Raw genomic sequence first — 15,871 nt, forward strand, 5'->3', positions numbered from 1 at the left:
TCACAAATGTGAAAAGGCCCTTCGGTCCGTCAAGCCCACGTGGTAGCCGGTAACCAATCGATTCCAGCAGCGTCTTGAGTGAAGCCAGATCAATAGCATGGCTTGTTGCACATGTCCACCACCACTTGTCTAACAAGAAGTCCCTCGCATTCTAGAGTTTGAAATGCACGTCACTGTACTTTCCACTTGTACCCTGTGGTTTGTCTATTGGTTGTTAACTCTGTTAGTGCCTTTGAGGATTGTGAATCCAGAGGACCTCCATCAGTTCCCCTCTTACTCTTACTCAAGACGAAAAAGGTTCAGTTCTTTGAGCCCATGAGTGTAGGACATTCCTTTCAGCCTGGGAGTGTCTCTGGTTGCTCACCTCTGGACTGATTCCAGCATAGCAATATCTTATTTTTAACATGGTGAGCAAAACAGAACCCTATTCTAAATCGGATCTTACCAGTGCCTTTTACAACTTTACCATAGTGCTCACACCTGAAGAAGGCTCCACGGCCGAAACGTTATGTTTTCTTTCTTCTCTTCTCAGCATGGGATAAACCTATTACTTGCTCCTTCATAGCTCTAGATGTTCACTATGTACTGTACATCTAGAAGTGTATCCAGAAGAAACGCTCAACAGCCGAATCACTTTCTTCTTTCTGCTTTTCAGGGATGAATTAACCTTTACTTGTTCCTTTGCAACCAGCAGCTACGCAACAAAACATATACAGTATATACTTTTATTAAATAGAAATTACGATGAGCAGTGCTCTGTGCGCGTGGACTACACAGGCTCCAGCAGGCCCAGACAAGTCTTGGACTGGATCCTGGCCAGGGCTCTCCAGGGCCACAACTGGGCTGTGGTCACTATGTTTAAAACCACAGGTCTAAAACATTCTCATTATCTCAAAGAAACGTCATCATTTTCTGTTCTTCGGCTGTCATAGTAATGAAAAAGCTCATTTATTTTAGCCTCCATTAAAATATTCTTCTCTCTCCGGTTTGTAAAATACCCCCTTTAACTCGTACTGGCAATTTATGGTACTCCATTTTTTAAAAAAGGTTAAGAAAGAGAAGTAATCATTTTTATATAGTGCTTTTTTCTTTACCGATTTATTTAATCAGTTGGGTCGCAGATTTCGAGCCTTTGATTGGCTAACTCTAGAGATGCATTTGGTCTGTGCTTCAAGCAGAATATATTTTAAAACTTTGCCATTGAACCTTCTTCCACAGTTGGCTTTCCCGAAACTGTATCCTACAATCGGTGGGGGACATAACCAACTCTCCTCCAACTGGTGCTGAACCACCGGAATGGGGCTGTTTAGCCAATGACAGGTTAGGAGACCAGAGATGGACAGTGGGAGGAGCCTACCTACACTTCCTCATTCTCCTGTGTGCAGCTACAGGGTTCAGAACTGCTAGCTAAGATGAGAAAAAAAGATAACTGGCTATTCCAGATTGGGTGGGTTCAACAATCATCACTAGTCATTACGAAATAAAGGGGAAAATGCTGTGCACGAAACTGTACCTAGCTGTGATGTGGAAAGCCTTTTAATCTCTGGTCTAGGATTAAATATTCTCTCATCTTGGACATTTCCAATATCCTTCCTATTTACCGTGTTGCTTACTTAGCACTATGTCACTCTCAGCCGCATTTAATAAGAGCCTCCAGACCAGAAGAAGCACCTATTGCAATTCATGGAGCGTCTCTCCTCAGCAACGCGTTAAATGGATTAAAGCCAAGGCTCAGTTAAAACTTCTTGCAATGACGGCAGCATGGATTGCTTTTTCTCCCTCCCCCCCTTTTTGGCATAAAGATTCGGATTTGTTGGAGAGTTTGTTCAGCATTAGGACCACCATACCTCTGTTAACAGGTATTTTTTATACAATACACACGAGTGTCCCTCTCTCAGCCAGTTAAAGCAGAACTGCAATGCTATTTTTATATTTCTGGGTTAGAAAGAATCAGCACTGATGTGTGCATTTCAAACCACAATGAAAGTAAAATTTACACAATAACTTGTAAAACCTCCAATTTACATTCATCAATTTCCCTTCGGGATCAATAAAGTATTATCTACATCACAAAAACTATTTACATACATTTCCAGGCATGTGCAACACCATGTTCTGCGATTCAGAATGAGGCAGCAAAACTTCTGGTGACCTGTGCGGCCCTATTACACTGTAAACAAACGGGCTTGTGAACACATATCTTTTAATCCCATACAAATATTGCTCTTGACTTTGAGAGCAGATAAATGGAGCTTATTTGTTAACTCATGCTGATCATGTTGGAACATTTCTGCGGCGAAATGTCTGCTGCACAACCTGTACTTATCCCCTCGCACATCACAGTATACCAGTCGGTACAGTGACTAGTGAGCAGGAAGGGCCGCACCATGTCGCAATTCTCTTGAATTCTCACTCTCACCCGTGGTGAGACCAAAGGTTTAATTGGAAATTTGTCAAATGTTTCTACACTGTCAATGACTTTATCTTTTTACTGACATGTAATAACCAGTCTGGGAAATTGGGACTGCAGTTCCCCATTAACAACTTAACTCAACAAGGGAGAGCATCACGCTAAATGTGCCTCTTAATAAATTAATTTTAGACATATTTTAATATTAAATTTTGATTACTCAATAAAGGTCCTACTTACATTTTGGCATGCAAATCCGTAAGAACGAGTGCACGAGCTAACTCCTGACACGCCCCTTCTGACTGGCCCCTGGCCTCGAGCTTCAAACTCCACACAACCTTGCACAGTCACAAGCAACAGAAAACCAGGAACTGGACAGAACTGGGCCTCACGCACCAACATTCCCTATACCGCTCACTCAGCACTTCCATCTATACCTGCACGGCAAGATCCCTGTACCTACAGCACAGAATTCCCACCCTAATCTGATGAATTTGAAATCAGGGGGTGTGCATACACCGCCCAAAACGCGGCCAGGAAGGTTTAGCTAATGCCACCTATCTGTCCAGCCTCTCAAGTGATGCCTGTACCCCCAGATGAAGAAAATACTGGAATTCAGCCTGTGGCAGAAGTCCAGTTTCCAGCTGCCTCCCGAGTTTCACAGCGGCATTCCTGGCAGCGCTGTTAAGCGACTCGCCACATGTAAATATGAGGCCGGGTGCTGCATTCCAAGCCGAGGACTTACAGTCTCGTCCGGCCTTTCCCTCAAGACTTTCTTTTTGTGTTCTTCGGAGTGGGAGGAACCGAGTACGAGGAGCTCCTACCAGGCAACCAGAGGCACAGAGAACGCCTGACACGTCCCCTCACCGGTCAGGCGGCTTGGGAGCCCGGAAGGGCCAACCAGGGTTCTGCGGTTCTACGCCTCAGTTCCTGTCCCAAGTGCTATCTGCCCTGGCCATGCTGGGAGAGACAGAGGGCGGCAACAGGAAATGCCGATTAATGATTTCCTTGGGTGAAGAATGGTGGGGGGCGGGTGGGAGAGGGAGATCAGGGGTGTATCCTCACACAGGAGAATGCCTGGCCTCTCCAAGTTTTTACAATGCTCTGTTGCCAGCCGGAGAGCTGCTTAGTCCGGATTTAAGCTCAATGTGGAGCTACAATAGAGGCTTGAGATTTGGGGAACAACGAGTTCTCGCTGAAGGCCTCCAAACCATTTGACAACTGTTTTTTTTTCTGTACACGCAGTACGTCAGCAGACTTATCTGAAAGGAGGTAAGAAATAGATGGTAGCACAAACCTTGACAAGAAATGGGAGCTCCAGTACTGGCCGACAGTACCTTCCTACGGGACACAACACACCCAAAAACTTTCTGGCTAAAAAAAAAGAGAAAGGTCTCAAACATTTAAAAAACCCGGGAGCAATAACGCACATTCCCTTGAATTTTTACCTAGGTAGGGGAAAAAAATTGGCCAAGAAAACCTCATTTTTACACCGATATTGAACTGAAAACCAAAACTGTCACGAAACCGCGTCTGCTTGCCAAACAACGGGATGTGTGCTGTGCAGCGCTACAGCGAGCCTTGACAGCTATTACAAGACTCTCCCCTGTGCTTTGAACTAGATCTCACTGGAGGCGACGAAACAACACGAAGAACAACCTGACACCCTCGAGGGTTGATGCTGGAATGAAGTGGCCTAAACATCTTACAAGACTGCAGCGGAGACTGCGACAGCACGCACACAGTGATCAGACAGCAGACTCGCAGCTCTGCCCTCCTGAACGGCCACAGGTAAATCTTCCAGGAGAGGTCAAACATCCCCTCTCCAGTGAGCAGAGCTCTCCTCTCCTTTTTAATGCGCCTCCTGAAATAAAGACCAGCCACCGACACCACTCAGCCTCCCTGGCCGGGTCTCGCAGACAAAGCCTGACTTTACGAGGCTCAGACAGCAAATCGGGGTGTAACACAGGGATTCCCAATGACCTAGTGACCCACACATCCGGTGGTTTTCATTCCTCCTCTCCTTCAATAGAACACTGAAGCTTTGGTTGACCTAAAAAGCCATTTCACCTTTTGGGATATTTGCATTTTATTTCACTTACAAATCACAACATGTCAACTAGAGCTCCAACGCGTTGAAGAGCTGGGAACAAATAGTTCAGGCTTAATCTTATTATTAAGCCAATGAAGGCGTTTGATTGTGTCACCGAGAAAGGAAAACAATGGGTGTGCGGGGTCACCCTGACCCACTGGCGTAACAGGAAAGACTCTCAGTCCCGTCACACCCATCCCCTGTCATCACGTTCCAGGGGGCATCACTTCAGCAGCAAGTGTTGGTGGACAAAACCGAGGCTACAGAACGAGCAGAAGTATTTTCTGATCAAGCTCAGGCGGGTATTAATATCCTCCACTTCATTCCAGTGGAGAAATTAGCAGAAAGCAAAACCTCGTGCTGGATTATGCAAATGCTCCCATTACAATATAAGAAGTTTCAGGATGGCGTCAAAGTGACAGTTATTTAAGAGTGGATTAGAGAGCCCTGGATTCTCTCTTTGAAGTACTTCCCCCCCCCCCCCAACATTGTGTATAATCGCAGTAATCTTCCGTCTTAATTATGCTTATAAAACAGAAGACTCCAACATATGTACAGAAGCTGCAAAATAAGGAGGGATGTCGAACCCGACCCGATTACTTCAGAATCTGTATGAGGAATTCTTGTACAGCGAGTACACACTCTTTGTTTAAGGACTAGATATGGATGCAAACCTCCAGCCCCTAAAACAGAGCCCAGAAACACGGTCTTCTCCCTCCAGAAATCCGTGGTGAAGAGAGGGGTTGTGAAGCAACAGTTTAACGGCTGACAACCCGATCCCCAACACGAACGAAAATGACAGCTCACTTGAAGTGGGGAGAATAACGTTTTAACAGCCGACACACGAAGGCCTGCCACCCCAAACGGTGAAGCGCCGTGAGCGGGGCCAAAATAAAACACCTCTCCATACAGCGAAGACCGGTTTTTATTGGCTTACTGACTTTTAGGACGCGCCTTTACAAATCCAAGTCTTAAAACGATGCGAGCGACGTATCTACCGAGTGTGTGTGTGCGTGTTTTTTTTTTTGTCTTTAAAACAAAATTTGAAAGAAAAGACACTGTGATGGGCGGGTATCGCAACAGGGCGAAGACTTTTCAAGCAGGTTCCCCCGCCAGGCACAAACGCAGGTAGCCGAGAGTCTTCTCAAATGATGATGATGATGAGGAGGAGGAGGAGGAGGAGAACATGCAATCGTGCATTTTTTGCGTGCACTGGGTGGGGGGGGGGGGACGCTGAGGCGTCCTCGGCTGACCATGCGGGCCACGAGATGCTTTACATTCGGCCTGTGACGTACCGCCCCGCCGCAGCCAATCACAGCGCGGCGTCGGTGCGCACCCCGGCTCGAGACCCACAGAGTTCCGCCGCCCACCCGTCTCCGCGAGCCGCTATAGACCCCCCCCCCCCTTGCAGACACCAGCGAGGGAATTAGCACGGCGGTGATCAAATATGCAAATCCCCATGTACGGAATGACTCAACTACCGTACTGTGACATAAGATCTGTATCTTTTCAGGAACAGATTTTCTTTTTCTACGATTGCAGTCATCAGGACACCCAGCAAGCAAATTATTACAAACTAAAAAAATAAAAATACAATGATCCGAGACGTTCAGCTCCTTCTATGTACACAAGTTTCTCTTCCTAGACTAGACTGGCGATAGTCAGCTCTTGGGGACACAGATCGGCAATTTCAGATCCGATCTCGAAACACGCAGGACTCCAGACGCCGAAGGATCCCCAGATCCATTTAACTTTTTTTTATCTGAAAGGAAAGGGAAAGTCACTCGCTCTCTCCAAATCACACGCTGGTGGGGGCTGGGTTTTTTTTTTCCCGGCCCCGTTTCTCGAAAACAACCAAAAAATGCCACCCCCAAGATGAGGCGAGAGAGCGTGTGTAAAATTCAGCAGTCTCAGCTCGACACTTATCAATCGCCTTTAAAGGGCATGCGTCTACGGCCCAGGCCAGCCGTGAGCACTAAATGCACAGGACGGGGGTTCTCTCCGCGTTGATCCCGGTTTGTGAAACAGCAGCGGGGGGTCCCCCCCACTCCTGCACCAGTCCGTCCCGCTGTCACTGCGGTTGGGACAGGGCTCTGCCGCGGCCGGGGTGGATAAAGGCCGAGCTTCAACTTCGTGTAAACAACGGGACCAACCGCGGCTTTACAAAAAAATAAAAACACTCGTGCTAAAGCCACAGCCCCTCACGGGGAAAGCGCTTACCCCATGTTCTGCATTAGCAGGAGCAGCTGGAAAGCGCCAAGACCGTAGAGGAGGCGGACGACAAGACCAAACTCTATGATGCACTTTTGGAAATAACAACAGCCTCTGCAGTGACTTTCCACGGCCGGGCTCGGGCATGATCACCGATTTGCAGAACGAAATGCGATCACGCTCCGGGGAGCCGGTTCCTCTTCGGATTAATGTACAACTGGCAAAGCACCGTGGTCTGCGCTGCTAAAGAATGTGACACGCTAGGATCTTCGTTTGAGGAATTACGACCCTTAACATTTTATTCACCGGCAGGTAAAAAAAAAAAGACAACAGACACCTTTCCAGCCTCCGATTTCACTGCGTTTTCCCGAAGCTTGCAATTTTATTTTGCGTGTAAAATGAGACATACAGCCCGCTTGCAATCTGGGGTGTGAATTAATTAATATCCATCCCCCACCCCTTTCAAAAATCATTGCTTCAACATGACATGCAACAAACTCGAGCGTTTCTGTCTCACCTGCGGTCCCCTCATCTTCTCAAGATCCTAAAACGCCACGAAACACGTCCCTCCACATCCCGCGTATTTTCGGGGAACTAACGAGTCCGAAAGGCTTCTCCTTGGATATCTATTTCTTTTTTTTTCTATATTAACGATCTATAAGTCTCCTCGTTTGAACTCCCGATGTCTCCAGGCTCCAGAACAAGTCGGGTAGTTGAGATAGGGAACAGAAGGACACCTCCCCCAAGTATTATAACGTAGAGAAGGTTAAGGAAACTGCACGGCAGCACGCCATTTTGGCTCCGAGTGCTGCAAATATGTATCGCTCCGCCGGGTTCTCATTTAGAGCCGGAATGGCATCCGCGTCACACTAGCCCCTGCTCGACAATTCTCCCAGCTCAGGCCAATAGAATATCTGCGGATAGTGTAAGGCAGGAAAACACAGCACCCTCTAGGCCGGAGGAAAGGTAGGCGCAGGCATCTTATGATGCAAAATAAATAACCGTAGCTCTTCTACTTAGGTAGGCAAACAGGCAATCGGCTTGTTATCTCGTCTCCTTTGCCATGTTTCTTGAACCGAAATGCACAGTCAGAACAGAGCGGTCTGTGCTGTGAAACAAACATCGGTAATTATGTCAGAAACGCCAGGACTCTCACGCTGCCCGCGAAGAAACTGCTAAATAATTATCCCCCGTCACTTAAGCACGTAAATATTTTGCCTAAATACGAATATACAACTTTTTTTTTTAAATCTTAAAGTCTGCGGCAGACGGCATTTTACGCCGAAAGCTCGCGTTGCGAATGGAGTTGCAGAAAAATTAACTTGGTCGTCCGTCGGCTAATCTCTGTTTGTGAATGACTGATGCGCACTAAAATTTGAACCGTGGAAGACAACGCCTTCGGCGCCTCATTGGGCGCTGAAAAAGATGCTACAAGATAGCTTTACGACTCGTACAAAAGTCTTTTTCAAACCGGGCTTCACTTTAAGTCGAGGGCTCGGAGAAGCAATGTGAAATTATTAAAAGACGAGACCGCTTTTATACAGATGTCACGGTGATCGTAGATTTCTGAATTCCTAACAAATTAAAAGTTGGGATTAATTCGACTCACCGTTTTGTTGGGACGTCACAGTAATCGGACGGATCCGTAAATTCCTGAATGCCTCACACATTTACCAGTTGGATTCATTCGACTCACCGACCAATAGAAAATGTAAAAACGGAGTTAAATCGTGCTGTGACTCACACCATGATCTGCAGTGCATTCACAACTTCTCAGTGCACGTCTGAAACACTTCATCTTGCGTGCACCTTACCGTGTGACCTGTCACCGTTAACAGACTCCCTGTGCACCGCTTGCCCTGCATAAAAGCTTCATTTTCATTGGAAGCAAGCGTGTGGTACAGGTTTCTAGAAAAGTCGTCACATTTAAACACAAAAATCGTAAAATAAACTTGAAACGTTTGATGTTTTTTAATACATATAGCGATTCACCCGCAATTACATGTAACTACCGGTTATGTTTAAGCCTTTGTATTGGTCAGAGGAAATGCTATTACGCCTTTACCTTAACTTTTTATTTGGCGTCCATCTCTGTCCAGGGATGCTAGTGAAACTGCATTAATACGCCACTAGCAACGATGCCGGATCGCTGGCAAAACTTTCTTGCTCAAGCTGTTGAAAACTGTGCGACCGTGCAAGTAACCAGTATCCAGCTCTTCCCCCCCCAGTACAGATATTAAAAAGAAAGAAACAGTGCCCCCTGTTGGATATTTCCATTTTGGGGAAAAACATACCGCTGGATTATTTTTTTTCAGGTTACGGAATATATAGAAAATGTTCATCGAGACTCGCTGCGTTAATTGATGGATCACTTTGACGGCTGGACGTGAAACCTCTTACAGGCACTGCTTCGGTGGGAAGAGCAGAGATGTCGATTTCAACCCGGGAACACAAAAGCATGATTTACAGTCCCTGGCTGAACCCAGATTATTACCCTTAGGCTCTAGGCTGGCCGAACTGTTAAATCGGCTCACTCGGAGATCCAGTCCAGCTGCCCAAGGTGCGAGGCATAAGAACATGTGAGCAGGTACCAACGAGAGGAGACTACCCAGGCCCTTTGGTGCTTGAGCAGTTAACTGATCCAAGGCCACGTGGCTGGGTAGCTTGTTCCATACACCCACTAAATTATGCTCTGGGGGGCGATAAGAGCATCGCTTGAGCTGTGACACTAGCAGACCGTGACCGGGCTCCACCAGGTGGGGGCAGACTCCAGCCAGCCAGAGTATGACACCCCTCCCATCAATGCCAATTCTCCTGCAATGCTTTATGGGGTTTACAGTGTGTGAAATGACCTTACAAAAGCAGGTTTCTGAGAAGAGAACGGACAGTACTCATGTCCCCTGTGCCCTCATGAACATCCCAGGGTCAAGCCAAGGTGATTCACAAGTACCATTTCCCTTAATAAAATAGCCATCAAATTTCCTTTACCAGCCGTATCCATACAAAGTGTTGCACTGTCTAATGAAACAGCACCATATAGAAAAGGTTAATCAATCTTTTATTGTGTAGTTTGCAAGGAGAAAAAAAAATTAAATAAGACTAGCTTTCACCTTCACCACTGCATTCGCAGCCAGGCCGCTTCAAAACAAAACAAAAAATTAAATGCTGGGAACCTTTTTTTCAGGAAATTGTGTCGATGGCGTTTTAGTGCACAAATCGGTCCAGAATGGAAGATCCCGAAGCGGGCAGCCTGTTAAAAATACAAAAAAGTCTTTTCGTCCGTCGCAACGCTGAAATAATAACTCCTGTTTCTAAGGTTAAAACACTGAAACGAGCCGCTTCCTTGAACGTCGTCGCCCCTCCCCGGCGCAGGAAGAGCTCCGGCCCCCCTCTCCAGCCGGCCTCAGTTCGCCTCGTTCTTGGACGCTTCGTCGAAGTTCTCTACGAGGTCTGCAAGGGGAGAAAGAGTCGGCCAGGTGGGGTCAGCTCGAGAAACGCCACGGCTCACACTTCAGCACAAAAGGCACAGCCTTCACGTCTCGGCATCTCCATGCTCTGGCTCTTCTGGGGGCTGTGGGGTGGGTAGCGACCGCCCCGTGCCTCCTCATCACGGCCACTTCAATCCTGTGGCGATTCCTTTTCATGAACGCACCCCCCCCACCCCCCCCGGTCACGAGTCCGTGAGTAATTCAATAAATTTCACTGCACTGCTCCGGCATCGACCCAAAGACGTAACCAGCACTGTACTGACTGCCTCGAGCATCTGGTGTTTTTACACAATCTTTAACTCCCTCCTACTACAGCCATCTGGAGTAAAGACTTGATTTAGGGAAAAAAAACAGCCAGCTTCAGAGGAAAGACAAACAGCAGTCTGCTGATGCATAACCACACATTTCTAGATGCAGGAGAAGATGTAGAAGACAAGTATGCACGTCTCAAGGAGATCTTTTGTCCTCTCCTCAAGCTGCAAACACATTTTGTCAGCCATGTCCATCAAGAAAAAAGTTACTTGCTTCTCCGGTCATGCATTTCCAACCCAACAACAAACATTCATAGATATGATGAAATTAAGAGAATATCATCTAAAGTCGTCGCTAAATTGAGCGATACAAAATCTACTTATAATTACATAAGTCAATACTTTTATCAGAGTGGATCAAATCAAATAACCTTTTTTGACGTGAAGGTTCACCAGACTCTTAACACAATGTTAAGTTTTAGTTAATGCATCTTGCAGGTCGGATATAATGAGTGTAAACAACATCAGTACCTGGGACATCGTCGTCTTCTTCGTCAATATCCTCTGCTTTGGGCGCTTTGTTATCAAGCACTACATGGGACAAAAAAAAAAGCATGTCAAGTTTACTCAATCTATTCATTCATTTTAGGTTTGGATCCCTCAAAAGATTGATATACTGCCAGCTCTTTTCACAGAAGAAGGCAGTGAAAGAGTTCTGCAACTTGAACAGATGAGGAGGCAGGGTGTATGTGAGCAAACATGTTCGGGTGGGTTAAGAACATGACTGACGCACAAGCCAGGGCCAAAATCTTGCGCTGCTTTCACAACGAGCGGCGTAGGAACGGTCTACTACAATCTGCCGCCTGTCTGCCCACACCGACTGCTGCTAATATAGGCTACATGTACGCTCTCTGAAAAAACAGCTTAGATGCATCATAATTGTTTCCTACATTTACGTTTTATTTTGTTGGTAAATTTATGACTGCAAGATTTTAGGCAACGCCGAAAATGGGGAGGCAGCTGGGGAGGCAAAGCCATATTTAGTGCTTCCCCTCTGGCTACACCCCTGGAGCTGGAGCCTATCCCAGCAAGCAACGGGCGAAAAGCAGGATACACCCTGGACAGGACGCCAATCCATCACAGGGCAGACAGACACCGACCAACACGCACACCCCCCCCCACACCAGGCCCAATTTTCTCAGAAGCCAATTAACCTGCCTACAGCGGGAGGAAATCGGAGCACCCAAAGGAGAAAACCAAAGCAAACCAGGGGAGAACATGCAAACCCCACCCAGATAGCTCCCCGGGTCTTGGAATTGAACTCGGGGGGGGGCCAGCGCTGCGAGGCAGCAACGTTCAGCACTGCGCCACCGCAGCACCCTGAAACGGCACACATCACTATCAAAACAAAAGCGGGCATCTCGAGACCTCTTGACCTGCAATCACCTGCAGGACACACACCTTGCCGCGGGAACTGCTCTGCGAGTTTGCGGAGGCTGGTCAGGCTGTCGGCGCCCAGCTGGCTGAGGATGCCCGGGAGCATCTCTGTGAGCTGCTTGGTTTCCGCGTGGCCGGTGATGGCGAAAGTGTTGGCAGACAGGGAGGCCTGCACCTTGGGGTTGTTAAAGTGAATCACGGTCCCGTCGTCCTTGATCATGTTCACCTGCGGAGACAGCCCGCCGATCAGAACAAGCTCCCGATGTGGGGGGGGGATAAATCACGCTGCTATCCGGGTCTTTTCTTTTCACTATCAACGTCTGCCTTCACATGCCACATTAAAGACAGTCAGGCTAAACAAAGTGGTTTTGCTATTTTACGCACGTTAAGGAACTCCTTTCAAGATTGTTTCAGATCACGAAAGGGCCAGAAGATCCTTAAGTACATAACTATCAGTTGGCTCATACTTTTATCCAATGTGACTTACCTTTGCACCCATTTTATACATCTGGGCGTTCTACAAAAACAATCCAAGTGAAGTGCCATGCTCAAAAGTGCAACTCCAGTGCCTCACACCCAGGATTTGAACCCACAACTTTCTCAATACAAGCCCAGATCCCTCACCGCTGCTTTACACTGGTGTCCAATGAAACAGACCCTACGACACTGGGCTTGTATGAGGTTACTCACCTCCTCAATGCCTGCAATGTTGTTCACAGCCAGTTTCTTGAGAGAACTTTGAAGTTTTTTGTCATCGGCCGTTGCTGTTCTGTGTACAACCTTCTTCTTCCTACGCGCTGTTCCCTGCAGACCGAACAGGAGAAAACGTGGGACAGAGGCACACATGCGCGCACAGCAAAACCACAGGAAGGAAAGAGAAAAGAGTGGAGGAAGCCAGGAACAGTTTTGAGGACCCAGGATGTGGAAAGGAACGAATAACCAAAACAAAACTGCAAGAGAATGACAACATTTCTCTTTGAGATAAAGCTAACATTTCAGCCGATTCCCGTTAATCACAAAGAACATAGGTTTTCATTGAAAACCTGGAAGAACGGGCTTAAATTAAACCCGTGAATGTTTTCCATCGTCCATCCCAAAACCCAGGGTCCAAAATTTGCTAGAAGCCGTACTACTAAAAGAACTTCTACAGAATGGCTTTGAAGAGATGGGACAGTAGAGGGACATGAGCCTCTTGTCCTTTTTAAATCGCAGAGCTGGTAAAAGCCACCAGCGCCCTGCATGAATGGCACAAACCAAACACCACCATGAAAGGAATGCAGACGCAAGCAGAACTAGGGCCTGTGTGAACAGCAGGAAGAGCTGTTTTTTGTGTTTTTTTTTACCGCTTCGCTTTGACCAAGCGGCAAATAACGGAGGTCTCCAAACAGTGCTCAACGGGTCCGTGTCCCACTCCACCGAACGGAGGGTGAGCTTCAAAGTCATCCCTTTCATCCGCCGTTATCAAGGGATGCTCAGCTCTATCAGAGTCGCGAGACTTTTAAATGGACGAGACAATTGACACTGCCATTTCCGATTCTCATCCAGTCTACCCAGTAGTACTTGACCCCACTCCCAGAACGGTAGGGTGAATGATCGTGGATCCTGCCTCGGACTGCATGTTCTCCTCAGGGGTGTGGTGGCTTTCCAGGAAGAGGAATGAACAGCTTTTCAAGTGACCGACGTCACTAAGAGCACGAGAAAGGCTACAAACGAGACGAGGCCATTCGGCCCGTCTTGTCCCTTTTGTAGTTACAAGCTTAACGCCTCGAGGATCCCACTGGGCTGCTCCTCGTGGGAAGCCAGAGTATCGGCTTCAGCCGTGTGGCAGTCTGATCCCGTGCAAATGCTCAGACTGAGCAAGCATCGAGCAGCAGATGTTGCGGTTGATGGCAAAAAAAAAAATGTCGCCCAGAATGCCCATCAAGTAAAACCTGGCCTCCATGTGTTGGTGTTGCATTGACTGGCGGCACACCACTGTATAACCAGGTGGGTTACTGAGTTATTGATCTCTGGGCCAACCCGCACGCAAGGCCCTCTGCCGATCCGACCTAGAGTGGACTGTAAACGCAGGGCTTCTCATCACGATCAAACGTTCCGAGATCATCCGATCCTGACTGGGAACGGCAGTGTACACGCGCCCAGGGATGGAAGTTGACAGGGACAGGCCTGGTGCGGCTTTATCGACAGGTTTAAAGGTCCAGCGTTTCAAAACGGACCGTCCGCCGGCAAACAGAACTCAGTCCTCGTCTATCAATTAAACAAGCCAGGTGGCCTCCTTGCTTGTAACCTGGTGTTCTTGAAGAAGCTTTAGTCAGCAATGTGACTGCCTCAGATCTGCCTTGTTCTATTGGGAAGAAATCACAAAAGTACCCTTAAAAACGTTATTTCACATCTGACTTCAACTCAGGTTTGCCTTTATACATAACAAAAGCAGACATATGGTTCAAAATAATTGTACTAATGAAAGCAATTTGAGAGGGATAACTTGACCGGATTTCATTCTGTTACTACTTTGAATAACACAGACAAGCTGTAGAGGAGATCGGGGGGGGAAGACTCCTACCTTTCCACCTATTCGAACCTGGGCCTGAAGCTTGGCTAATTTTTCTTGATTCATAGCGTTATCTGAAACACAAAAAGAACACAGCAGCTTCTGTTACTTTTACAAGAAAGAGCCGGTACCTCACTCAGCAGCCGTGCCTGACGGAGCGCAGGAGAGGCAGGTGGTTAATAAAGCTGTTAAGTTACAGTCATCTACAGGAGTCTTTAAGAACTTAAGTCAAAACCTCAAACTTACTTTCTTCTGCAGGGGGACAACTGAGTTTTACTTAAGTGCTTTAAAAACCTTGTTTAGGTCCAGCATTCATCAAGAGCTTGCAACCTAAAACTCGGTTTAGATGCAAAAAAAAATTACAGGAATAATCATAGAGTGACCATTCACGTAAAAAACCAAGGCTGTCCCCAACAGATCCACTTCACACGAGAAGGGACAGACATAAATGTCAATAAAAACACGTGTTAACGACAGAGGACATTTAATCGGCGCCTTGATAAAACCTCACTCTTTCACGGGCATGTCAGCACACACTGAGTGATCAGGAAAGAAAAAAAAAAAGAGAAACTGCAACTGGGTTCTGCCCTCGGCGCACTGCCTACCGTACGAGATAAAACACACACACTGTAGTCACAATGAACGTGCCTTTATTAAAATGACCAGCACACCCAGCAAGAATGCGCCCACTTGTTCCGATACGCGATAGAGGTATTACATACGAACAAAAATACCCACAAATCCAGCTCCAGGTTTATGCCAGCACTTGAATTTCTTACGAATAAACGCTAAGGCCCATTTTCAGCCAACACAGTAGTATTTACGCAAGCTACCATTAGCAAATACCACACTGTGGCCGGGGAAAAAAAAAGATGACAACATTCTATTGGTTCGTTTCGCACGGTAACCGTCTTCCCCGCACCTTTTTTACTGTTTTTCTATTTTCCGTCCCCTCTGCACCACTACAGCAGAGATGGCCTCTCTCTTGACGGGGATCCAGACACAGACGCAGAGACAGGAACACGCGGCGACGAAAGATGGCGGATCTAAGGGAGAACCTGCGTCCGCGATCACGTGACGGCGAGAGGCCCCGCCCCCCGCCTTGGCGGAAGAGAGGGCTGTCGCGGTGTCGCAGTAAATAACAGTCCGCCGGCGCGACTTCCGGTGGGCACAAGAATTTATTATTCAGTACAGTGGATAGAAAATTCTGTAACAGTAGTTTACTTAATGACTTGTAACACTTAATAACTCCTTAAATATCACACAATTATTATATTTAAATTATATCACAAATTATTTTCAATAATACAATAATTTTGGAACGTCATACTACTGCTCAATAATATTTTAGCCAAATATGTATCTTGTTGCTTCATCCCATCGCTGACTGCTCTCACATATTGCCAGCCGCATCACATATTGTAGCCAATA

At 47.0% G+C, this 15,871-nt stretch overlaps 2 protein-coding genes across 4 annotated transcripts in view; both read right to left on the reverse strand.

Moving 5' to 3' along the window:
- zfyve9a (zinc finger, FYVE domain containing 9a) overlaps positions 1 to 7,438 on the reverse strand; it is a 31,856-nt gene extending 24,418 nt beyond the window's left edge. For 2 of the 3 annotated variants that reach the window (XM_088927006.1, XM_088927004.1), the window contains exon 1: positions 7,231 to 7,438. The gene's annotated coding sequence lies outside the window, so the exon portion shown is untranslated. Of the gene's footprint in view, positions 1 to 3,155; positions 3,371 to 7,230 lie in introns of all 3 variants that reach the window. The other variant, XM_088927005.1, reaches the window with a different exon arrangement.
- Positions 7,439 to 9,755: 2,317 nt separating this feature from the next.
- On the reverse strand, positions 9,756 to 15,539 carry btf3l4 (basic transcription factor 3 like 4). Its single transcript, XM_088926530.1, has 6 exons — positions 15,363 to 15,539; positions 14,453 to 14,514; positions 12,580 to 12,693; positions 11,914 to 12,115; positions 10,984 to 11,043; positions 9,756 to 10,163 (listed from the first exon to the last, which is right to left on the reverse strand). Exons 2-6 carry the CDS (start codon positions 14,504 to 14,506, stop codon positions 10,117 to 10,119), a joined length of 477 nt encoding a protein of 158 aa, XP_088782656.1. The 5' UTR covers positions 14,507 to 14,514; positions 15,363 to 15,539; the 3' UTR covers positions 9,756 to 10,116.
- Between the last annotated feature and the right edge of the window lie 332 nt (positions 15,540 to 15,871).

The sequence above is a fragment of the Atractosteus spatula genome, chromosome 11 (assembly GCF_055471065.1).
Source record: "Atractosteus spatula isolate fAtrSpa1 chromosome 11, fAtrSpa1.hap1, whole genome shotgun sequence".
NCBI classification, from domain to species: Eukaryota; Metazoa; Chordata; class Actinopteri; order Semionotiformes; family Lepisosteidae; genus Atractosteus; species Atractosteus spatula.

Excerpts from the sequence above, each read along its gene's own strand:
- btf3l4 (XM_088926530.1), bottom strand. The coding sequence starts at position 14,506 with ATGAATCAAGAAAAATTAGCCAAGCTTCAGGCCCAGGTTCGAATAGGT. Across the intron at positions 12,694-14,452 it reads AGGTTCGAATAGGTGGAAAG|GGAACAGCGCGTAGGAAGAA; the intron begins GTAGGAGTCTTC and ends TTCGGTCTGCAG. Across the intron at positions 12,116-12,579 it reads ACATTGCAGGCATTGAGGAG|GTGAACATGATCAAGGACGA; the intron begins GTGAGTAACCTC and ends CTGTCTCCGCAG.